Raw genomic sequence first — 26019 nt, forward strand, 5'->3', positions numbered from 1 at the left:
TTGCTGTTCGACTGACTCACTCACTCACTCACTCACCCAGCGTTCTGCACCTGCTTCTGTTCTATTCTTCTTTTCTGTATCTTCTTTCTCCTCTTTCTGTCTCCTGTGATGTTTCAGCCTCAACAGCTGCAGACAGTGAACTATCTTCTGCATTAGTAGTTCTCAAAATCTCTTCCACATATAACATCACACTGCAAACATATGTGCAGGATAAGCAAGGAACTTCCTTATTTCTGTGTCAAGAGATCTTTGCAGGTAAAGTTTGATTAAAAAAAACATCATCTGAGAACAGAACTGTGTCGTCCCGCTCAGTGAATTCACCTGTTTTAATGTCCCTGTCTTCAAAAAGATGCACTACATGTTTCATCACATGTCCAACAAAATGCCTTGAAATTTGGGAGCACAATCTTGTGTTCAAGGCGGTGAAGCTATTTTTGTAACATTTGAACGATCTTATATTATCCCCTTTATGAAACCTTTATTTAAGACAGCTGTGAGTAAGCTTCAGAGTCAACAGATTGTGTGTTTCATCCAGGACTCCGTTGTGTGTAATAAAAACTTCATCCTGCAGACACAGTTCAGCCTGCAGAACTTTACACCTTCTTCTCTTCTCATCACCTCTTCCTCTCCTCCTCTCTAATTCCCTAATATCTGACCCATGCTCTCCCATGAATGCATACTGACATCCCCACCTAACTTGTTGTCCTGACAGCCAGCCTGTGTGGTAAAGCTCTTCTTCCTGCTGCTCTTCCCTACCGCACGCTAGCCCGGAGCCGCATTCCCCGTCCCAGCATGAGTCAGGGCTGCAGTCGCGACACCAGTCGCGAGAGCAGCCGCGATACCAGCCCCGCTCGGGGCTTCACTCCTCTGGGTGAGTACCGCTGAGCCTATCAGCTGCTCAGACCACCTCTCAGGTTGTGTCCAAACCGGTCTCTTTCTCTTGTAGGAGGTGCTTGTGTGGTCTCATGGCTGTTCTACCTCGGCTTGTGCATGCTCTAACTGTGTCTCTCCGGTTTTAGGGAAAACTCATTGTGGGAGAAACAACATATGTATTTCCTTAATGCTGTTAGATAATGAAATAAATAATATGTAACTTCTTCTTCTATTTAAGACTGTGTACAAATGTTTTATTCTAGATCTAAGTGCCTTGGATAATAAATAAAAATGCAGGAGACATAGTGGACACAGTGAAAACAACAGAAACCACAGGAAGTCAGTGAGTTCCTGCGCCTAAATGAGGTGTTGCAGTTGTTTCTCTTGTTTGTTTTTTAGATATAAACAATCGTTCAAAGCAGAATTGTCACCACTTAGCATATCAGTGCTATAAAGCTAGGCCGAAGGACTGTCAGCGCTGTTAGCAAAGTAAAGCTGCCGTATGCTGTCATTTAGGCCGTCAGTCCATGTGGTTGGATTTGAAGTGATGATGCATCTCTTCTTCATTGAACTTGTAAATGTGACTGCTGTTGGGCTCCTCTCTTGTTTGAATTATTCAAATGCATCACAAGTTTCCCCACTGTTTTAAGCCGCCTGGGGCAGAGTCATTAGAAAGTGTTTGCCGGATCTGAGTGTTTGGTAATAATCAGATAATCAGCTCAATTTATGTCTTCTTTTCAACAGAACGTTAGATTGGATGATCCTAATCTAGATACAATTTTACAAGAATTGATGGTGGTATTCAGAAGATTATTAGTAAAGCACGAGGTCAGAAACAAATGAGCTTCAAGCTGTTTTTGAAAGTCAGCTGTATCCGCTGATCTTAGTGTTTGACCTCAAACGCACCGTCTCCTCTGGTCTTAATTAGGCTGAGTCACTCCTTCATATCTACGTAAAGAACATGAGAGAGAAAAGCCAGCATGGTGAAAGAAATGACAACCTGATCCCACAACAAATCAATAACATCAAAAATATATTAGATAATATAAGAAACAGCCGTAGGACCTGAGGCTTTAGGATGTGGCCTGACCCAGGCTTGATGAACCATAAATCAGGTGATGTCCCAGGTTTGACTGCAAGAAGGGATACAACAGACTACATTTGTCTGTGTTACTGTAATCAATACAACGTGATAGATGAAAGTGAACTAATCCAAACATGGTGAAATCAGAGTGCTTGTATCTGCCGGTGAGTGCAGCGGTGTAGACGTAGCTCCTGAGTCTTCAACCTGCAGTAAGTGTCACTAACGCCCCCACCCACCTCTCCTGTCCCCTGCAGCCTCCCGACGTCACTCCCGTTCAACCAGTGCTCTCTCCACAGCTGACCCCCACAGCCAGTCAGGTGACCTGCATGCCCAAAATCCGCAGTTCCCCTCAGTCCCCCTCAAAATGCCCCTCCTCAGAGGCATTGTCGTTAGAACCAGCATGCTTCAGTCGTTGCGTTTAGTGATGTGACGGCAGGTAGCTTTCATTGATTTATGTTTATAGAGAACAGGACAGGTAAGATGATTAGTGTTTGTTTAGCATGTTAGTGAACCTTTTTTTGTCATCTGCTCGTCCCTCATCACCGTTTTCTTTTTCAGTGCCTTAGTCCTCCTCTCATTGCAGCCGTGTATCGCCTTTGATTATGTTTACGGTCTGATATTTTTGCTCAGTGAACATTTAGTTTTTATTTTTTGCAGCTTGTCATCCTGTAAACGTTGTGAATTGTGCCTTTATAGTTTCAATTTCTCAGTTTGTATTTGTGGGTTCACCTCTTCGGTGCTCTGTAGTTTTCATCTTTGCCTGCGCCTGGTCTTGGTTCATCCTCTATTTTGGTGTTTCATTCTGTAACATTTGTCCTTCTCATTTAGCTCTTGGTGGTTGGAGACGTGTAGATATCTTTTCATGGTATTCATTTGTTCTTAACATTCAAATATCTCCTTTGCTTTTGCCTACTGGGGTAAGTGACAGCAGCCACATCGGCTCTGGTTAGAATCATCACTCACCTTCTGTCTTTACCTTTCTCATTTCCCTCTCCTCCTCTAGATCGATACGGTTTGATTCACCAAGCAAGAATCTCTGCGTCGGTCAATGCAATGCGGGTCCTCAACACTGGCACGGAGGTGGAGGCGGCTGTAGCTGATGCTTTGGTGAGTATCTGTAGAGGTTCAGAGGAGACACATGTTAACATGGTTTCTTGCAGAGATCTGCAGATAAAGAATGAACTGACTGAATTACAGAATTCAACCAAAACTGAATATTCATAGATCTTAAAAGTCCTGCAAAGCCTTGTGTTTCATTCCCGTATTAATAGAGAGATATATTCATGATGTTTTTTGAGCGTGCAACTGTTTCAGTTTCAGCCAGCACCCGACTATGACACACAGAACGTATTCTTATACCTGAGGAAGCAAACGAATGTGTGATCAGTCACTGAGTCAGATAATAAAGATATGTTCGTAGATTTGAATGGTTTAGTATCATCATTCCAGATGTCCCTGTGTTTCTCTTTTTTAGAGAAACCTTACTTAGCTCTTAGTTGAAGTGATGAGTGTCCCATGTTGTCCTCTTTTACACACCTAGAAGTACTGTGTTTGTTCCTTGTTCCCCCTTTAAACCTGCCCTCTCTCCTCTTTCCTTCCTGGTTGTTTGTTACCATTTCAGCTGTTAGGAGACTCCAGGAATAAGGTAGTTGGTCACTTTACCTTCTGTTTGTCTCTCCACACCATCACACACTAATTGAGTTTGTAAAACCTAAACAGCAACTTGACCCCCCTCCACTCCACTCCAGCCTGATTTGAATGATTTACCTGCTTTTGATTTCTTCTGACCTTGAATGTTCCTCAGTTTTTACTTTTATGATACCCGGCAGAATTCCTCTTTTCCTATTGTGATAGTGTTTTGAATCTCATTGTCTTGGTGCATTATTACACTGTTTTAATTGTTCATTATGTTTAATATGCATCTCAGCTGCATTGCATTTGTTGTAGAGACTTTTGCTTACCTGTGACGCTGCTTCACTGGCTTTTGATTAAAGACCAAAAAACTTTTGTTTTCATTTTGGACTGAAGAGAAGCACACCACGACACTGATTTACTCTCAAGTTTACTAAAAGGAGAATTTCAGTATTTTTACACCTGGGCCTCTTTTTGTTTATTCAGTATGTGGTCTAGATCAGGGGTTCCCATAGTGTGAGTCAGGACCCCCTGGGGGGTCACAAGACACCAATTGGGGGTCGCAAGATGTCTTCCAGTTTTTTGTTAATAATTTAAACTTGCTTATTTTACCCATTATTGTAAAAATGTAGACACAAATAGTAGTTACATTTGAAATAAAACCCTGCAGATAAGTACATTTCATGAGTTTTCTGCCTTTCTTTTTGCCAGATGACTCCTAAAGTTAGGATTAGCTAACAGTTGATTAAAAAAAGGATCAGTAGCAGCAGGTTAATTCACAGCAGCACAGGAAATACAGCCACATGTGAGGTAAACTCACTTTTGAAATGCTTGTTATTTTTTCACTGACAGACTCTGATTGTTACTTTCAGAGTCTGATAACTTAAAACAAATGAAAGATACAGCTCCTTTTAAAGCCACCAAACTCCAGTAACAACAAAACTCATCTTTACTTTGCAGAATAATGGACCTGCTGTTCTGCTACTTCTTCGATCCATTGATCTTTGTCTTATTTTGTGACTTTTTTGTGCTATCAAACTGATTTTAAAAAGGACCCAAATATAAAAATATGAGAATTCTCCGATAAAGAAGGGTCAGCAAAACAAAATAGGAAGCATACATTTTACTGCATGGCTTCCTGATGCAACTGGCAACCCCGTACCTGTCAGGCTCTCACCTCACATCTGCCTGAGTATCCTTCTGTGTCTCACACTTTCTTTGCTTTCTTGTTTCTCCGACAGAGGAAGCCGTTGAGGCGGCGGTACGAGTCACCTGGGATGTACTCTGATGATGATGCCAACAGTGACGCGTCCAGCGCCTGCTCAGAGCGCTCGTACGGCTCGAGGAACGGAGGCATTCCTCATTACCTGCGGCAGACGGAGGACGTGGCGGAGATCCTGAACCACTGCGCCAGCTCCAACTGGTCTGAGAGGAAGGAGGGCCTGCTGGGTCTGCAGAACCTCCTCAAGAGCCAAAGAATACTGAGGTGGGATTACAAACACCTGTTACTGTATCCAAAAGGTTAGATGAGATCCAGATTATAACCTGTTTCTAGTTCATCTGATGGTGATACAAACTTGGTGGCTAAAGGTTGGAGATCCTTACTGCAATTCGCAACCAAGGGAGTCTTGAGCATCATTTTCTTTCAACCCTCAAGAAACTGCTTCAACATGCTGTGCACTGGGACAGTGTTAGCATGTTTTCCTCATTAACAACATCATATTTTTTACTGTCTGCATTTGCAGAATTTGCACACTTGCAGTGCCTGCCCTTGTGAGGTGCTTTCAATATTTACCACACTGCCCATGTAGCTGCTTTGCCTCTGTGCTAAGTTTGGGCAGCTTGTTCCAAGTGAATAAAAAACATACACATGAGCCACTGTCCTCTGGAGTCACCGTGGCAGAAGGCTAAGCACGTCGGCCCAAACATACTCACTCTTTGTGTCTGTGTTTTCTGCAGCCGAGTGGAGCTGAAGAGACTCTGTGAGATCTTTACGAGGATGTTTGCAGATCCACACAGCAAGGTAAGAAGATTAAAGCTGCATGAGTTGTTCCAATGACAAAGCATGGTATGCAAAGTGTAGTTACTATACATTTGATGAAGCTGTTACTCACTTGAAACTAACAGTGTCTCTTGTTGCATGGTCTGCTTTGCTGTGGATCTAACAACAGCGAGTAAGTGTGTTTTCATCTTTATTATTACAGCCGTGAACTGTTTAGTTCAAGTCAAACTCATTTCAAACGCTCACATGTCCTCAGGTGTTCAGCATGTTTCTGGAGACACTGGTGGACTTTGTCACGGTGCACAGGGAGGACCTGCAGGACTGGCTCTTTGTCCTGCTCACTCAGCTGCTGAAGAAGATGGGGGCAGACCTGCTGGGCTCAGTCCAGGCCAAAGTCCAGAAGGCCCTGGATATCACAAGGTCTGAAATGCAAGAACCAGCATGGCTGCACAGGTCACAGGGAAGGGTCAGCAGAGATTAGTGGCTGCGGTGGATGAGGGGGCGTTTCACACTTTTCACTACTGCGTTTACATTTCTCTGGAATGTTACCTCAACACACAGAGTCCAGGTCCAGGTCATACTCTGTGTCAGGTTATTTAGAGACTCCACTTTTTGCAAGAAGTAAGCAACAGTGGCAGAAACAGGCAGAAACTTTGAGCAGAACTAGACTCAGTGTTGGAGAACCATCAGCTGCCCCAGTCCGTCTGAGATAGTCGTAGTTTTGATGTCAGTTAAAAAATGTTCAGTGTTAAACTCCTCTTTGTGAGAGTCTTGGAACTAAAGAGGTCAAAACCTTCTCTTTGAAGTAGGAAGTTTTTAAACCGCCTCCTCTTCTTGAAGATCTAACGTGCCCGATGTGTTTGAGAGTGAATGTAGGGCTTCCATTAGCTTTCCTCTGAGATCAGCATGAGTCCAGCACACCCGGAAATCTAAATCTTAAGTCTTGTAGTGTGTGCATGTTGGAGAGAAACAACAGAAATACACGTATGTACGTAAACATTGAGCTCGCTGGTACGACCTCTTTATCTTAACCCTGTTTAAAAAAACTCCAGAGTAATCTCAAGCTGACGTTTCTTTTCTTTGTCTTCGTCAGAGATTCCTTCCCGTTCGACCAACAGTTCAACATCCTGATGAGGTTCATCGTGGATCAGACTCAGACGCCTAACCTCAAGGTAAAGTCATCAGAAAGAGGCTGGTGAGATGATTTTGATTGGTCAGTGTGACATGTGATGTGACGCTGTCTTTGTTCTCTCTTCAGGTCAAGGTGGCCATTTTGAAGTACATCGAGTCGCTGGCTCGGCAGATGGATCCGACAGATTTTGTAAATTCAAGCGAGACCCGCCTGGCTGTATCACGCATCATCACCTGGACCACAGAGCCCAAAAGCTCTGATGTCAGGAAGGTAGGACATCTTTACTCTCTTTTGAAAGGGGAAGCACATTACATTACAGCTGAAATCTACCGGGGCCTTTCCAAAACTTTTTGCAGCAGCTTAAATTTATAAAATAGTGTCCAGGTTATTAAAACCAGCCATCTTTTATTTGTTTTTAAGTTTGATTGCTCTAATATCAAGTAGTAAAGCCATACTCAGAGTAACACTGAACTAAATGATTAGATTAACAACTCAAGAGGGTTAACAAGATTAAAGCAAAGCCACTGCGTGAAGGTTAATGTGAGGTCAGATAAAGTGACTTGTTAGCTTTGTAATTCATGCATTTTCATAATACATATTCATGATCCAGACGGTGAAACTAAGCTTCAAAGTCAGTCAGAAGAGACACCGAACAGCCAGAGGGATCTCTCTTTACCCACTCACATTTGATTGAAATCTTCAGCCTCTTGTGTTTGATCAGCAGTAGTTGTAAACTTTGATGAAAGGCATTCACCGCAATGATGGCCTTGGGTCAACGGCCCATTATCTTCCCCGTGTCTGAACACGTCATATGTTCTCCCCTCTGTGTCCCCGTCTGTTTGTTTTTCCACCGCTGCTCCTCAGAATGAAATCCTCACCTAGTTTCAAACCGTCGGCTGAAGATAGAGCAGCCCGGGGATGAGCAGTTTGTTTGAAAGCGACTCTCACTTCAGGTTTTTTAATAAATAAAAGAAGGAATTATCCGGGGGGATGGAGCCACAGCACATTTGTCTGTGTTGGGCTGACAGACTGCTTCACAGAGTGCCCACTATGGCAGAACACCTGAGAAATCATGGGTTGAATACCTCATTCACCTGATGAAGGGCTGACATGAGTGAACATCCACTGTAGTGAGGAGTCCAGTGTTGACTGTGTTTCAGGAGTATGAGTACCCTTCTCCAAAAAATGATTTAGATGATTATTTACGGAAGAGGATTAGGACCACTGAAAAAAAAGGTCCAATATTTTTTATCATTATTATTGTTCTGAGAAAAAAGTCAGAATTTGGAGATTAAGGTCAGAAATCTGAGATTTAAATCAAAATTCTGAGATTAAAGTCAGAATTCTGAGAAAAAAAGTTGGAATTCTCAGATTAAAGTCAGAGTTCAGAGTTGTTAGTTTACAAAACTTTGCAGAAACTGTGGGAGTTTCTCTTAATTCCCAACGTCAATTCTGTTCACTGACAGATGGAGCAGGTTATGTCGACTTTATGAAGACTCATTGGGACTAAAGTTTTCTAAATGGGGGCACGTTCACAACAACAATCAATGCAGAAAGCTTCATCTGCATGCTCCTTTAAGTTACTCCAAGTGTTGCTGCAAAAGTGTCCCTAGTCAGGGATTCAAGAAGTCCATTTCAGTGCATGTTAGTTCATGAAAGGGAACAAAATGAGGCCATCAGGTCCAAGTTAAAAGAGAGAGATATGATGACAGGACCATGATTCAACTGTGATGTCTGAGTGGTGAAGTATAGACACTGAGAGTCAACAAGTCCAATGTGCTCAATGCAGACAAATGTCCCCTGTGGCTGTAAGAGACTAACAAGAAATGTAATCAGACTCTTTTTTTTACTCCTGTCACTGTTAAAGAGGAGGCAAACTTGAAGTAACACTTATCTCCATTTTAGGCTTAATGCCTTGGATATTTTTTTTGTGGTGCAGAAAAGGTTTAACATTTTGTCCGTGTGACTGTGTGGGAGCTCTGGAGTTCAGTTTGTCAGAGAGCTTCGACCTGCTGTAACCCCCCTTCTGCCCTGCCCCAGACCCTTCATAACTGGGTGAGCGAGGAGCTAGCTGGCAGGTCCAGTTCTGCAGCCTTACTGTCCACTGAGGGTAACCAGGAAGACAGGTGTAAGCAGGTATAGAGCCCGCCCTAAAGCTGAAAAGTACACGATAAGCACGCAATGCCCCGTCTGCCTGGAGCCTAACCTACACCTTCAAGACAGAGCAGCCTGGAGTGTGGCATCTTTCACTCACCGCTACATTTACGCTGCTGCAGCTGATACCCTGTAACAAACTAAAGTCAGTCCCTGCCTTGCACTCACTCACCACACAGACTGAGCTTGTTGTAGGTGTAACCTTTGTATTCGTCAGAGCTACAGGATGTGCTTGTTGCTATGTCTGGATGGATTTTAAACCAGTTTGATTTCCCAACATTGTTAGGAATGCCCTTTGTTACTTCTGTGTGCCTAACACGTTTGTTTGTTTGACTCACATTAACAACCTCCACTCACCTGCATGTTCACTATTTATGTTTACATTAAAAACACCACCTAACCCTCCGACTTTAAAAATTAATAACCATAGCAGTGCAGCTCCGGCTTCTTACAAAACAAGTTACATGTTTATGGAGCGCCCAGCGTAACAGTCAACTACAGGACAGTGTTGGCTTTGGTGAGTTTTTATTTCAGTATTAGTTCACAGAAGTCTTCAAAACACAGCACGGATAGTCTTCTGCATGAAAAGATTTTATCCAGATTTCTGCAGTGACACTTCCTTTTCTCAGACGGCATAAACAGTCGTGTTTTGATTCTGAATTTTGCAGCAGATACCACGGCACTGTTTCAGAGTTATTGTAAATCATGTTTAATGCATATGCTGTCCCCTTTTCTTTTGCAGTTGCAAGCTATCGCAATTTATGGAGTCATAACTCTCTGTGTAGATTTAATCATATTTAAACTGCATCATCCTCGACTTTGCAGGTTTCAGATTAAATACAATCAAACAGGACCGTGCAGTTTTTACAAAATACATTAATGCTATAATATAAAATACAATAATGCTACCAGTTTGAAGAGTATCCTGATGATGATTTTTTATTTTGCTCATTTTGTTTATTTATTTGCACAATTAAAAGAAAATACATACAAAAAAAATAGCAAAGATGAATAATATAATGTGCAGGAAGAGGCAGATAACTCAGAGAGCTTATTTGAAGCCTCCACCCAAATAGTGTTCTAATATCAAAAATACTAAATTGACACATATAAAGACAGTAGCTGATACTAAAGATAAAATAACATAAGAATATACAAAATTAACAATTAATATAAATACAGGTTTACATCAACAGAATTCAAAAGTACAAAATATGAATTTGGTTGTATGGACACCTACTCTATGAGAATGTGGTTGAGCATGATGAGTATAATTAAGTAACAGTAGTTAAAAGTTGATGATGAAGGGATATTTGTTTAATTTGAGATCATTATGTACCAGGATCAGCTCTTAGCTCTCGTCAATGACTCATTATTAAGGCTTTGTTAAACTTTAGTGACTGATAGTCATGCAAAAAAAAGCAATAGATCATTTCAGTGCCAACACCTGATGTCAGATTGTTTAGCACTTAGACTTTAAGTCATTATTTCCCCATTTGAACTCAGTCTAACCCGAACCCAGACATCTTGCATAAACTGTTCGAATGATTAAAGTCTCCAGGTGTGACTTTAAGGTAAGAGACAACTCGTCCATAACTTCAAACTTCAGATGTTGCTGTCTTAGAAGTCTTAAAGGCTTAGACGTCTCCTTTACTTCTCTGCTCTCAGCAATCCAGAGCTTTATGGCGGCTGATCAAGCATTCTTTTTTTGAGTGTAGTTTCTGAAACGTTCACAACACAACAAACAAAAAATGAAAATCTAACTTCACAACTTTAAAATACCATGCTTCACATGTACGTCATCTGAAGCATGATGGTGATCTGTTCATGCATAATGACAAAGAGAAGAAGAAGTAAACTAGAGTCTTCTTTGAGGCATCAGCTGTTTGAATAGACTAACATGAAAAACTGCAGAGGTAAGCAAGTTACTGAAGCACGTATGAAGAAATCTGTTTGTTTTTCAAATGCAAACTGAAGCCAAACATTCAAACTAATGCTGTTTCAGTTTGCTTCACTGTACAATGAAATCCTCCTGATGATCAGAACATTGCTAACAACAACAGCAAACACACCTTTTCTTCTAGTTTGATCTTTACTCACGTGCATGAAGAAACAATATAAGCAGCAGTATCTCCAAACACTTCCATGTACTTCATCGTTTATTCACTGAATGCAGCTCTGAAGACTCACCTTTAACCGTTTCTTTCTACAGGATAATGCATCCGTTCTTCTGCAAAGGTCTGCACGCTGGAGATGATAACTTGGCGTTCATGGTTTAAGAATAGTTTTGACCTTTGACCGTCTCTGAAGCAGTTCAATTTTACATCAACGTAACAAAATTAAAACAACTCATCCACACCAATCTTTATTTTACATCTTTAAACTGGTTGTTAAGCTCCTCTGATGCACTGTGGTGTTAGTTCTGTGAGAGACACAGGGTCAAGGCTTCTCTGAAACCAAGAAAACCATCTGAGCTTCTTCTGTGCCGCTGTGTCCTCCATCCTCACCTGTTCTTTCACACCTCTCCAGGCGGCTCAGGTGGTGCTGATCTCTTTATTCGAGCTCAACACCCCAGAGTTCACCATGCTGCTGGGAGCTCTGCCCAAAACCTTCCAGGACGGGGCCACCAAACTGCTGCACAACCACCTGAAGAACTCCAGCAACACAGGCAGTAGCGTGGTGAGTCAAAGGGCAGAGAAGTTAAACAAAGAATCAGACCCTGCTGCAGCTAGACTTCATTACTGTCTCCTCGCCTTCCAGGGATCTCCCAGCAACACCATCGGTCGGACGCCGTCACGTCACACCCCCAGCAGAACCAGCCCCCTCACCTCGCCAACAAACTGCTCCCATGGAGGTCTATCTCCAAGGTACAGGATCATTCCTCTGTTACAGATTTTATTCTACACACTTCCTATCCTTAATGTAGCTGCTGTAGAATTCAGACTAACTCACAACCTAACTTTTGGGTCTGTTGGAGCATGATGCTGAATGAGCTGCTCACAGAGGCTGGAATTCAACAGTTTGGGTGATTAAAAGAAGACTCGATGAATGATGGAAGAGCTTAAAATCCTACGTACACACTGTCCTGGTTTTTGCATAAACATGCATGAAGGACCTGGATTTTGTGTGTTTGCAGCCAAAACTCTGTCACATTTTCACCTGGCTCAGGGCTGCTCACAAAGAGAGAGGCCACATACAGATAAAAGAGAGAAGAGTTAGTCATGTCTGAAATGGATGAGTGAAGGTGTATGATGGTGGTGCTGCATGCAACAAACCAAACAGAGAAAGAATTAGATAGGAGCAGCAGGTCCAACAGAGAGAGAGAGAGAGAGAGAGAGAGAAAGTTGTTTCAACATGGCTTTAAAATCGTTTTAACTCAAAAAGCCACGGCAGAGATTGGCCGGTGTTTTGGTTTAAACTGCAACCCTGTTAACTGCCGACTTTCAGCCGGATGCATCCCTCATAAACGTCTTTAGACGACAATTCAATATCTGACTTTTAAAACCGTAACACCGGGAGAGATGCATTTGTACACACGCATACAAAAAATATAGAACAAACAAAAACTAATGAAAGAAAGAGAAATCAAGTGAATCACAGATGTGTGTGATGTTATTGTGGACAGCAGGTGGAAAAAAAACACTGCAGGTAATCTACCAATCAGACACGTTCAACATTACAGGCCCTGCCCCCCGAAAGTCCCGGGACCTTTGAAAAGTACTACCCCCCAAAGCAGGGGCTTTTAAGAGGGGAGATTAACTACCCCTGAACTAAATTTAGAACCTGGGTCCACCGGTTGAAACACACATAGTTCCGGGGTAAAGTTCCTCTGGTCAAAAGAAGCCTAGGGAGAGAGAGAGAGAGGCTGCTGCAAGGCCCCACCCAGAACAGACTACCCCTCCTAGCTCCACCTACATGCTATTTCCAGGTAGCAGCAAGTACTTAATGAGATGAGATATCTGAGTAACTTCATGCAGCCAAAGTGTCTCAAGATGAAGATACACAAAGTTTCATAAACATGCTGATATGTATGGCTGTTGATGTGAATTTAAAAACAGGCAGGACTTTTGACTTGTTTGATGATCCATGTTTCCTGCAGTACTAATAAATGCAGTTTGTATAAATAGAAAACAAAGTTCTAGTCTGTTCACTGAGCAGCTCATTCAGCTGAGTCATTGTGCATGCTTTGTTTCTGCAGGCAGAGACCTACAAACACAGTTCATGTAGCTTCTCTTGTTGTAAAAACCTCAGTTGAACCTTTAAATCCCTTTATGTTGATGCAGTTCTTGCAAACATGAGCTGTCTTTGTGGGATTCTGCTCCTTTCTGATGCTTTCCTCTATATTAACACTTTCCCTTAACCGTGACGCTCAGATTAGTTTTCTTTTTCTCTTTTCTCTTTCCGCACATTTCCTTTTCTTTCTCTCATCTCCTCTTCTCTCGTCTCGTGCTCTCCACTTCTTGATTTCCACCTCCCTCTCCCTGCTCTTTCTGTCTCACTCCTGTCTGTCCATCCTTCACTCCTCCCGGCTGCGCTGTGGCAACAGTCGGCTCTGGGGTTGGGGTGTCGACGGACTTTCAAAGCACACCCCTGCCCCTCCTCCTCCTCCTCAGCCCCACTCCACCCCTGCTGCCCCCTCCCTAAGGGTCCTGCGCAGAGCATATTCACCCAGGTAATGAGGCAGGCTGAGACACAAAGGACATTTTTCCTCCAGGAAGACAGACTCCAATCCTTCCCTTATCCACATCACCTTTTTTAAAACCACATTAAAAACCATAATCGTTTTTCACTGAATTCGGGTGAAAATTCAGGTTCACTTACACACAAATGTTCCTCTTCTAAATATGAACCTGCTCATGAGTGATATGCACAGAGCTCTGCATGGTGAGCAAACACAGTCATGCATCTGTTTCTCCTTTAGATACACTTCTCATTTAAACCCTGCGTGTTTTTTTTTCTCTGTCTGTGTGTCTGGTAGCATGATGGAGTATGACACAGAAAACATGAACTCCGAAGAGATCTACAGCTCGCTGCGTGGCGTCACAGAGGCCATCCAGAGCTTCAGCTACCGTAGCCAGGAGGACCTGAACGAGCCCATCAGACAGGAAGGCAAGAGGGACGATGCAGTAAGTCTCAAAACTTCATCATGAGGCAGTTTCCTGAATATTCATGTATGTAGGAGAGAGCTTTGAACCTGGTGCTGCAAAAGAAGTTAGGATTTAGGATTCACTAAGGTAGACTCGACCTTACACAAGTTTTCAAGACAGGATATGATCCAGTCCCATCTTACAGACAGGACTCAGTCTGATCTCATCTTAATCCACCATGAGCAGAGGACAAACTTCCTTTAACAGGCAGAAACCTCCAGTAAGACCAGACTCATATTAGACACACATCTGCTGAGACCCTGTTGAAGAGAGGGAGATGAAGAGAGAGAGATGATAATGGTGAGATTGATAGTAGTAGTTGTAGCAGCTGGAGTCTGACACGTCCACAGCAGCAGGTCAGAGTAAACCTACGAGACAAGGGAACTCAGGACTCCAGAAAGGTCTATGGTTAGTAACTTTAATGGGACAGGGAGAGTTAAAGTAAGAGACAGGCAGAGAGAGGAGAGAGAGAGGGAAAGACAGGATCCCAGTGTGTCAGTTCCCCTGCCGTCTAAGTCTATAGCAGCATAACTAAGAGCTGGTCCAAGCCTGAGCCAGCTCTAACTATCTCTATCTTCCTCCCTCTTCCTCTTCTGTCCTTCAGGCAGGAAGAGAAGGTGTAGCGTCCTCACCTGGCTCCGATGCCCGCCTGGGCTTGGACGTGGTGGAGGGGGGTCGAACCGCCTTAGACAACAAGACCTCGCTCCTAAACACGCCATCGCCTCGCTCGTTCTGCGGCCCGCGGAGCCGAGAGTTCGCTCCGTACGGCTACGGCGAAACCATCTGTACGTATGACAAGAGCGCCCTGAAGGAGGCCGTGTTCGACGACGACGTGGAGCAGTTCAGAGACTGTGAGTTCATGAGACAGTGACGCAGTGAGCATGCCGGGGGGGGTTGTTTTTTAGGATGTCATGAGAGGTGGTTTTTGTATGTTTGTATGGTTTTGATCAGAATAATGCTCCTTTATACTGGCTCCATTTTATATTGTATTTCCACAGTAGCCCTAAAACTTGTACTTCTTAGTTTGTGTTTCAAATGATTAATCATTTTAAAAAACAATTTCAGGACAGTCGACAAATCAAGACGACACCTTCCAAAACTCCTTCTTAAGACTGACGTTAACACTTAAAACAAGACCCAAACAATAAGTGTGATAGTATTTATTTGCCCTCGGCTCCTCTTCAGTTTGCTAAACACTTCATTGATAACATTTGTTGACAGTAGCGACGGAACAGAGAGGACACACTTTCTCTGCCATCTGTTTGCACACAAACAGACGTGTGAGTCTGCAGCTCATGTTTGCTGGTTGTTGTTGTCGTCATCACATCCTTCTGCTCTGCACCCTTTTGTCTCCCCTCTGTCCCTCACCTCACCTCCCCACCTCCACCTTCATCCCTCCTCCTCCTCCTCCTCCTCCTCCTCCTCCACCCCGCCCTCCTCTCCAGGCCGACGTCAGGAAAGTGGTGAAAACAAGATGATGCTCCCCAAGGTCTTTGCTCCCTCCGTTAAAGGTGCCTCTCCTGCTCTGAACGACTGATTAACTGACTGCACCCGCTCACCTTTTGTGTGTTTGCATCACTCACTCACATCTCTTAATACCCATCCGCCATTCTTTCAAGGTCTTCTAACTCTACCAAGTACCTGAGTGTTCACTAAGTCAACCTCACCTGCGTCTTATGCTGAACTAGCTGCTACTGTAACCTGCAGACGGAGATGTGTGTTCAGCACAGTGCCAGACTTATCTTATCACTTTGTTTTTACAAAAGCATGACAATAAATGAAGTCTTGGAAGTCTTACAATCCAAATTTAACCAACTAACATCATGTGATGGCCTGCTTTGCTCTTGTATTTGTGTGCATTGTAAATCAGTAACACAGCAGTGGAGCAATTTTTCTAGTTACCTCAAAAACATTGAAGATACGCCAGGATGAAAAAAAGATCATGTTAACCGTGGATTCTTTGACATGGCAATGATTTATTTCTTTATTTCTTTATTTATGTATGATCTCAGATTGATGTGTAACTTTCCCTCTTCGTCCTCTCTTGGCGAGCAGTCGGTCAGGACCACTCTGACATGGTAGCAGACCTGCTTAAGGAGCTGTCCAATCACAATGAGCGTTCAGAGGAGCGTAAAGGCGCCTTGGTGGAGCTGCTGAAGATCACACGAGAAGACAGCATGGCTGTGTGGGATGAACACTTTAAAACCATCCTCCTCCTCCTGCTGGAGACGCTGGGAGATAAAGACGTATGTTAACTGATGGCGCCGCATTACGTTCTTCATTAGCAAGCAACAAAACTGTACAGATGTACGTGTGCACACTGCATGAACTGTTTCCTGTGTCCCTTAGCACACCATCCGCGCTTTGGCCCTGCGAGTGCTTAAGGAAATCCTGAGGAACCAGCCGGCCCGCTTCAAAAACTACGCTGAGCTGACCATCATGAAGACCCTGGAGGCTCACAAAGACTCTCACAAGGAGGTACACAGCCACCACACAAAACTACCCTCAGGAGTTCAGCTGAAGTCTCTACATGGAAGTGTTTTGTATTATTTATTTGCAAAGTGTTGCCAGTTGGTCAAACAAATTCAAAACATTGGATTTTATGTGGGCTCATGTTTTCCTCCTGAATTGAGTCCAGTGTCAACTTTCTATGTCTGCAACGTTTTTATCAAGACAAGTCAATCAATCACAATTTATTCATTTTTAAAGCGCTTTTCATACAATGACATTGTAACACAAAGTGCTGTACATAGAAACAACTTATAGAATACATTTTAAAAATAAAATGAAAGAGATATATAAAAATGAAAATAAGAAGATCCCCGCATCCTAATCCCAACCCAAAACCCACCCCACAATCCTAAAGTTAAGAACTCGATATATGCAACAATAATAATAATAATAATAATAATAATAATAATAATAATAATAATAAAATAAATGAAAAATAAAAAAGAACAGTTGCTGAAAGAACTGAAGAAACACTCATCATATCTTAATGAGGAAACAGAAGATGTTAAAGGTGTCATATCAAACTTTTTTCATCAATATATATTGGTCTAAGAGGTCCCCAAAACATGTCTTTAAAGTTTATGCTCAAAAAAACACTTTGAAATCAGATTTTGGCTTATCTGAAAAGTCCTTTTCTTCAGCTCTGTTCAGAACACTCCGTTTTCTCTCTGACCACGCCCCCTCAGGAAGTGGATGTGCCCTCGGCTCTCCAGCACGTTGATCTAATGTTTACATGTTGGCTGAATATACACGGCTGCTCACAGACCCGCGTTAGTTCAACCCTCTGAATCTGATCCAGAATCTGATCCTGACGGAGAGGCGCCTGCAGCAGGACCTTTCTGAAGGATTGGTCACAGATTTAGTGTTTCTTGTTGTTTTATTTGTCAGTATGTCAACGTGTGTCTTGGTACACAGCTACGAACATGTAGCTATGTGGCTATGCTAACTAGCGCTAGCACTTATCCATGATAAATAAAAATCATCCACTAGATCTTCAAATCTGCAGGCCTGGGGAGTAAAACCGACCTCTACCAGAAAGGCAGCAGGACCTTTCTGAACCATTGGTCATAGATTCTGTGTTACTTGTTGTTTTATTTGTCAGTATGTAGACGTGTGTCTTGGTACACAGCTACAGCTACGACATGTAGCTATGTGGCTATGCTAAATAGCGTTAGCACTTATCCATGATAAATAAAAATCATCCACTAGATCTTTAAATCTGCAGACGTGGGGAGTAAAACCGACCTTTGTGTTTATTAAGACAGCCTACAACTAGCATGCCTCCCTCCTAAGCTCCTTGTTACCACATGTGTGCAGGTAATGAAAAACGGAGGAGGAGTTGAGTTGTATTTTATACAGTCTATGGGCTGAACAAGCTCCGAGCTCTGACTCTGTGACAGACCGGATATTGTTGTTACGTAACAAAAACACGGAAGTCTGAAACGGCTCGTTTCAGCACACATTTACAGAAAGGTGGAGAAATCAGAACAGGGGCAGAATGGATTTTTTTCATTCTCAGGGGGTTTGTAGACATGCCAGGGAAACATATTTCAGGTAGAGAACCATTAAAAAGTCGATTTTGCATGATATGTCACCTTTAAAGCTCAACACAGGAAATTAAACTCACCAAAATAAAATACATTTCTAAGATAATAACATACTAAAATATTAAACCATTAAAAGAAAATAAGATGCTATACTTAGAATAAGTAAATAAAATAAGTGAGAGTTTCATCTGCTTACTGCAAAGACAAACAACAAGCTAAGAGGAAAAATATCTCCTTTAAAAGCTGCAGAGCAGATTAAACTTCTCTGTGTAAGACTTCTAGCTTATACTGCATGTTTCATTCTATATTGTTCCTTTAATAACCTGTAGCCCTCCTTTAATGTAGGTATACTGAGTCTGTCTTTATCAGGACCATGTGGTTTCATTGGATTAACATGTGTTAGCATGTATTTCAGTAACATGTTTGCAAACTCGAGTCAAGGCGAAATTTCTGCCTTTTGCGAAAGTACCGAACGAATACCTTCATAGAGCTTTGGAGCGGCTCTGGATGATTGTTTGTGCAGGAAGTGTTGGAACTGGCTGTAAGGGCTGCAATGTAGTCCTCAGGGAGTAAAGGGGTTCTGTCAGAGTACAACTAATGAAAGTGTGTCACCTATTAGTCATTAGACAAATTATTCAAGGGACTTCACTTAAATATATTCTTACACTGAAACTTCAGCAATTAAATACACTCACTCAACCAAAAGGCACCAGTTGACGCTTCCTGATGTGTCCCTCGATTAACACAAAGACGATGAGTCATGCTTTATTTCTGTTTGATATTAACGTGTATGTGTTCATGTGCTTTAGGTGGTACGTGCTGCAGAGGAGGCAGCGGCCACCCTGGCAGGGTCCATCCACCCAGAGCAGTGCATCAAGGTACTGTGCCCTATTGTGCAGACAGCCGACTACCCGATTAACCTGGCTGCCATCAAGATGCAAACCAAAGTCATTGAACGCATCACCAAGGACTCCTTAGTGCAGCTGCTGCCTGACATCATCCCCGGACTCCTGCAGGTCAGTGTCTGCGTCTAAGATGTTAAGATAGTTTGATAAGATTGCATTTTTGTACAAAAACAGCCTCTCAATCCACCAAAACTCACAGAAACCCCAAACAAACCTCCCTTTAAATAAGGAATAATTATCAGTGTCAGACTGATGTTAAGTAAGAGTCGGGGTTGTCGGGGACATGCAGAGCAGAAGCTTCCTCTTTGCTCCACACTGCTTATTTGGACAATGTGCATATTTGGACACTGGTAATTATTTGCCTTATTTGTCCCTGGAAATGTTCAGAGAAAAAAAAGTGAAGGGAACAAGATGACAAGAAAAAACAAGTCCTGTACGAGCGTTTTGAGTTAATGTTTTAAATGTATTGATCAGAATCATGCCTGTTAGGAGGTCTCTGCGGTGATCATCAAATCAAATCTGTCTTTTATTTAAATACACCCGACAAACCTTTTAGTTACTAACCTCACTGTTAGCTTCAGAGTGATAACTACATGTTTGTTTCACCGCACTCTGTCTTTGACTGGTCACAGATCGAAGACGTTAAGCACTGAGCACATGAGAGGTTGTGTTGTCAGCGTTTATGAAGCGTAGAATGCTTTCTGCAGCGCTTTAAAAGCAGGGCGCCGTCACAGACTGAGGCCTACTGATTTCTGTTTTGGTGCATCTTAATCTCTGAATAATTCAGATTCTTCCTCAAACTTTGATTGCAAACAGAGACTCAAAATCCACTTATATCATGCAGGTTGTTAATTAAAGCACAGTTAGAGTTTGACTACATATGTAGATATCAGAAGTACATTTTACAGATTACTCTACTCAACTAATTTTATTAATATCACCTTTCATACATCCAAGCCTGCAGCACAGAGTGCTGAACAAACAACAGAGAGACAGAAAATAACAGCAATAGGTGAAATGATACAAGATAGAGGAAAGTGATATGAAATACTTAAAAATAGAAATAAAATCATTACAATATAATCAGTAAAATAATTTCAGATGAATACCAGATAAATAAAACAATAATACAAGAACATCATAAGAGTAAAATAAATAAAATCAATTCACATAAATGCCAGAAAAATAAAATACAAAATAATGTAAAATCATTACAATAAATCAATTTTAAAAAATCAGTTCATACAGAAATATAAGATAAAAATACAATAAAATCATTACAATAAATCAATAAAATAAAATCAGTAAACAAAATAGCCTACTGTAAAATCATTACAATAATGTCAATACAATAAAATCAGATAAATACCTTTTTTTTTTAAAACAGAACAATTAAATAAAATCCAAGAACTTCTACCAGTCCAGTTGCCTTACGGATCAAGCTTTGGATTACTATGACCTGGATGACTGAGAACCTTCACAGACAATTAATTAAAATCCTTACAATAATATCATATAAATATCAGAAAGAAACTAAAAACATTACAATAAAATCTACAATAAAATAAATAAATATAAATCCCAAATAGCAAAGAAAAGTAAAGTACAATCTTATAAATACCAGAAAAATAAAATAAAAATAGAATAACATGAAATAAGGTAAATTAAAAATTATGCTAAAACAATGGTAGTCATGGATATAATGCAGTCCAGTGCTAAAAAGAACTTACTCCAAGTTGAAAGCCAGATTTAAAAGGTTAGTCTAAGTTTATTTTTTAAAACACCCAGAGAGTTCACCACTTTGATGCTCAGAGGCAGAGAGTTCAGATTTTAGAGGCATAAAAACATAGAGCTCTCCGTCCAGCACTTGAGTCAGACACATGAGAACCAGTTGCAGTTTTTTCAGACCTTTTGGGCAAACCAGTATAAATGTTGTGTTGGAATTCTTCTCAGGGTTTTAAAGTAGTTATTTAATGTTACTCTTTAGTTTTGAACAAAAACAAGCTTTGTACAACATTAAATAAACTAGTTTGAACCAGAGTAACGTCCAGTCTGAACTGGATGCATCACATAACACAAGAGCAGTTTTCTGTGGACAAGAAGTCGTAACTTGTGATTCCTCGATGCCACGCTGCTTATTTGGACAATGTGCATATTTGGACAGTGGGAATTATTTGCCTTATTTGTCCCTGGAAATGTTTGCGTGTACTCTGCCCTCTCTGTGGCTCCTCACACGTTCCCACTGACCCCTCATGTGTGTGTATGTGCGTGCGGTGCCTGATGCTGCCTCGTCTTCCCGCAGGGCTATGACAACACAGAGAGCAGCGTTCGCAAGGCCAGCGTGTTCTGTCTGGTGGCTATCTACTCCGTGATTGGCGAGGATCTCAAACCCCACCTGGCACAGCTCACGGGCAGCAAGGTACCGACTGCACCAAGTCACACACACACACACACACACACACACACACACACACACACACACACACACACAGTGACCAAACATCTTGGACAGACGCAGAGCCTTATCATCTTCCCATGTTGTTGTATTTGAGCAGGTTCTGGCTGGTTTTCCAGTTATTAAAAGTACAGGGTCATATTTGCCCTACTTCCTCAGCATGTGTCCTTGGATTATGTAAGCCCTGTCTACTGAAGGTTCGCTTACCTGCCGTCACTTGGTCACCCTCACCTCTCAGGTTGTCTGACAGGAGCCTGATGCAGGAGGAAGAACCATGCTTTGATTGTTCTTTGAGAACTTCATTAAAAGCTGAGACACAAATCATCGTAAAACAAAAGCTTTCATTCTCCTAACCACTTACGATGAGAAGTCCAGATAGGACTTTTATTAAGGACTTATTCAAGAGTATCCAGCTAAAAATAAGTGTGAACTACTATAGTGTCATTTTAAAAGGTGTTATAAAACAGAAACGTTCTCGCTCCAGATCAGGATTTAGGAATATTTCAGAAACTCTTTCAGGGGCTCAAACTATTTGATCATTTTTAAGACCAGGTGCTTTGTAACAATACTCTCCATTATTTATATGTTGGATAATATCGAAAAGCAAGAAATCTCAGGAAAAAAAACGACCTACTGTAATATTTTCAACCTACAGCTGGCACGAGCAAAGGAGAGAGAGATTTATTTTTTCATTTTTTTAATCTATTTTCATTTTATCTTTGTTTTATTTTATTTGTATTTATATCTTATTTTATTCCTTCTTCTATTAATATCTAACATTCTTACATGCTGTTTATAAGAGCTCTGTAATGCCCGAATTTCCCTCCTCAGGATAAATAAAGTATTTCTGATTCTGATGCTGATTCGTGTTTCCAGAGACTTAGATGTAGGGATTCATCCTCCATCTATTCACCAACTGTGATGCTTCTTCTGTAAGAGACAAACAAATACAGCTGAAGAGGCTTTTGAAGAAGATGGGGCAGGAATGCCCCCCCCCCCCCCCCCCCCCCCCCCTTCATTTTTCTAGTATTGCATTTTTATTCTGTTGTATTTATGTAGTTATTACTGTTGAGTGTTACATAAATGTATTATTATTATTATTATTATTATTATTATTATTATTATTATTATTATTATTATTATTATTATTAATATTATTATTAAGTTTACTGGATAGGATCCAACCTTTTGGTACCAGGAGGTTATCTAGTTAGACCTTAGAATATAAAGAGATAGCTAAAGTTGATCATTCTGAATCAAACATTGAACACACGTTGTCTCTGCTTGTTTCCAGATGAAGCTGCTGAACCTGTACATCAAACGAGCCCAGACCACCAACAGCAACAGCAGCAGCTCCTCCGATGTCTCCTCTCATAGTTAAGAGCTGGAGTCGAGATTTGGAAACCCTCTGAGCCCCCCACCCCCTCCTCCTTCTCCTTCTTCTTCTCCTCCTCCTCTTCATAACTCAAGCTCCACAGTGTTCTCCTCCACCTGTCTGTCTTTGGGTTCCTTTGCTCTGGAAACGTTTGAATGTAACTGTGGATCAGTTTTAGACTCGTGGAGAGGGAGTTGACCCATTCTGAGACGTGTTTGGATTTCTTTTGGATGTATAAAATGTAATTTACCCTCCTCCCCGCCTCTTTGATGAAGAAATCCTCCGTGTGCTCTCAGAATTTAACGTGTAAAGAAGCGTGCTGTGAAATAGTCCTCACCAGAGTGGAGGAATGTGATCAAATTGGCTTGGTGATTCTGTTTCTGGGGCATAAAAAACAAATACTGTAACAAAAAAAGTTTTAAGATGTGAAAGGGAACATCATGATAGGAAATGTAAGAGCGTTTTTAGTTCATATTTTAAGTTTATTGATCAGGATTACGGCTCTGAAAGCCTGTACATGGATTGTAGTGGCTTTTTTTTTAATGCTAATTTGTAACTTCAGGATGAATAATTCAAATGAACCGCCTCTGTTCATCTCAACATGTTGCCAAAAGTCAAACTTTCAGCATCAGAATTGACAATCCTTCAAATTGAGTGCAGATCTTTGAAGTAACAGAGGATGAAATGAAACTGCACAGTAGAAGTTGAGCTCATGAGAAGTTGTGTTGCCTGTGTTTTCACTCTGAACTGTGCTTTCTGTTCTCAATGCTTTCATAAACTGTTGCCTGTGGGTTGCCAGTTTGTGGCATCTTATCCTGTAAATCTCCGAGGCTGCTGCTGCTCGAGTGGAGTGACCCCGTGTGGAGAGGGAGTCTTTTGTAAATACTGCAGGTGTGGATTCAGGAGAGAGACCGACGATCCAAGACTTTCAAAAAAGACATGACCAGGCCTTACTCGCTTCACACACTGATGTTTGCTGACTGGGACTGCAGAGAGCGAGCGGGGAGGTACGGCACTGTAAACAATGTGACTCTGCAGGGGAGCGGACCCCGGCGGTGTTCTGGACCTGTGATGATGCACAGTATTAGTTGTTTCCTCTACACGTAACCACAGCTTCTGCAATAACTTCACAAAGGTTTTTTGTACATACACTTTTGGACCACAGCTTCGCGAAATTTGGGAAAAAAGTAAAGTGAACAGTTTGACGATCTCACATTTTTTTGCACGTTACCTTAATAGCTTGCATGTAACCTGCAGCACACGTCATCTTTGTGCTGCTGTGAAGAGGCCCCTGAGTTTCGGCTGTTGAAGTGCACTTGTTACATCATCAGATTACTCATCTCTGATTTAATGTTTCAGTAGAGGAGTTCAGACGTCACATTAGCTGCTTCTCTGTCAGAGGTACAAACGGAGCTGTGACCAAAACCTTTTCAAACTGGTAGACCCGTACAGGAATACCTCAGATCTCTGTTTTATTTCAGTATTAAAGGAGAACTTCCTCTTCCTTAAACCTGGACTCACCTAGATTGGTTTCAAGCATATCCAGGGTCTTAATGACTGATGGGCACTAAAGATTTGGAGCTGCTCCTGTAGATCCCTCCAGCCGGCAGCCATGAAACAAACTGTAACTACTGCATTATTATCCCTGCAGGCGACTGCACAGAAACAGATTTGATTGTGAATCAAACTGTCGGACAATCTTTGGAAAGGATTCCAACAGACATCAAAAAATGTCACAAAGAGTAAAATGCTGTTTTTGGATCCAAGAAACAGCTGCTGTTGTTCTCTTCAAAGCCACTGGACTCTGTTGTCTAATGAAGTCATTTTACATTTCAGAACGTGGGAGCTGCTGATCTGCCGCTGCCTTGATCAGTCAGTTTGTGTGTGTTCAGTGGTTCATTCTGCATAGCTTATCTTTAAAACACCAAAGTCAAACAGTAAAACCAAAAATCATATAAACACGCGGTGGTAGAGAAGCCGCTCCCTGATCCGTGAGGTAAATGATCATTTCTGTCGTTAGAGTGCGGTGGCTTTAAAGAGATGAATGAAAAAGCCTCTGCTCTGTGTAGGGATCCTTTCTTACAATCTGACACTGTGGGTGGAAAGAATCTGCACTTTGAGTGGATGTTCTCTGACCGGGATCACACTGCAGCGGTGTCAGTTATTTCCCAGCTGCCAAATGAAGCTGTTAAATGGTGCAATGCTAAATGGCTTCGTGTCTGTGAGTCATTTAGACTACAAGAAGGAAAAACTGGGTCCAGGTTTAAAATGCCAAATTCCTCCTTAAAGTTTGAGGTGCCATTTAAAATGTTTGATACCTGCAACAAGATCTGACTTTAAAAGAAACCACACAGGTAGTCCTGACCTGTTCTGATCCGATCTGATGTGATTTTCATGTTTGACCTTATTTGTTTCATGGTACAGTTAATCTACTGTAGGGAGGGGATGATCTCCCTTTTTTCAGTTGTTGTCTCTTCTGATAATTTCTGCGTCACAATGAAAACAAAGAAGTGTTCCTGATTCTGCCTGGACACAGTATCAGTCCGTTTGAGTTTACGGGGATGTTTTTGTTTATTCCGCTGGGAATGGGCCGATATTGGTTATTTAAGTTATGAATGTACAGACTTTACATGTGTTATAATTGTATTGGTACTGAAAGTAGTTTGAGCAACACGTGGCCCTGTACTCGACAGTCCTGTCTGCACTCAGCCTTACCTTTCTATCTCCTGAACACATCAAACGGGCCTTGTTTAATCCTAGTCTGGGCTTCTTTCTCTCTTTTTGAACAAATGCTCACACGGCTTTCAAAGTACAAACTTCAATCTGCAAACATCTGTAATCACTTAACCGGTCCTGGAAACAGAAAAGATGGTATACCCTGCAAACTGTTCACTATGCATGTTCTACAGTCTTTCTTTTCGTCTCAATCGGTCTTGTAATATTCAAACCTGTATTTATATATTTTATTTTATTTGTTCTCTCATGATAAACTGTACAGAAGGTTTTTGTTAACTTCCACCCGTGATAGATTTGCAACAATGTAAAGAAATTGTTTGCTCTAGAAATAAACAGACAAAGAACCGAGGTGTGTGAGGGGTTGTTTGTTCTTTCTTTCACGATGTAACACAAAATCAAAAGGTTGGTGTCATGAGTTGTTGAATCTTGTGTAAGAATGAAAAACACAGACTTTCTAAAACATGGA

General features: G+C 41.6%; 1 protein-coding gene across 9 annotated transcripts in view; it reads left to right on the forward strand.

Annotated features, from left to right (window-relative positions):
- clasp1a (cytoplasmic linker associated protein 1a) overlaps window positions 1-25901 on the forward strand; it is a 109883-nt gene extending 83982 nt beyond the window's left edge. For 2 of the 9 annotated variants that reach the window (XM_034693656.1, XM_034693657.1), the window contains 20 exons: window positions 713-871; window positions 2961-3064; window positions 3579-3602; window positions 4831-5075; window positions 5549-5612; window positions 5761-5763; window positions 5848-6011; window positions 6685-6763; window positions 6850-6993; window positions 8764-8859; window positions 11407-11556; window positions 11638-11744; window positions 13856-14003; window positions 14629-14875; window positions 15470-15535; window positions 16080-16270; window positions 16374-16502; window positions 18892-19098; window positions 21290-21406; window positions 22737-25901. In XM_034693656.1, the coding sequence (XP_034549547.1) occupies window positions 713-871; window positions 2961-3064; window positions 3579-3602; window positions 4831-5075; window positions 5549-5612; window positions 5761-5763; window positions 5848-6011; window positions 6685-6763; window positions 6850-6993; window positions 8764-8859; window positions 11407-11556; window positions 11638-11744; window positions 13856-14003; window positions 14629-14875; window positions 15470-15535; window positions 16080-16270; window positions 16374-16502; window positions 18892-19098; window positions 21290-21406; window positions 22737-22823 (2531 nt within the window). In that variant the 3' untranslated portion in view covers window positions 22824-25901. The remainder of the gene's footprint in view (window positions 1-712; window positions 872-2960; window positions 3065-3578; window positions 3603-4830; window positions 5076-5548; window positions 5613-5760; window positions 5764-5847; window positions 6012-6684; window positions 6764-6849; window positions 6994-8763; window positions 8860-11406; window positions 11557-11637; window positions 11745-13855; window positions 14004-14628; window positions 14876-15469; window positions 15536-16079; window positions 16271-16373; window positions 16503-18891; window positions 19099-21289; window positions 21407-22736) is intronic. The other 7 variants (XM_034693659.1, XM_034693664.1, XM_034693660.1 and 4 more) reach the window with 6 other exon arrangements.
- The last annotated feature ends 118 nt before the right edge of the window (window positions 25902-26019 follow it).

Source organism: Notolabrus celidotus, chromosome 10 (assembly GCF_009762535.1).
Source record: "Notolabrus celidotus isolate fNotCel1 chromosome 10, fNotCel1.pri, whole genome shotgun sequence".
Taxonomy (NCBI): domain Eukaryota; kingdom Metazoa; phylum Chordata; class Actinopteri; order Labriformes; family Labridae; genus Notolabrus; species Notolabrus celidotus.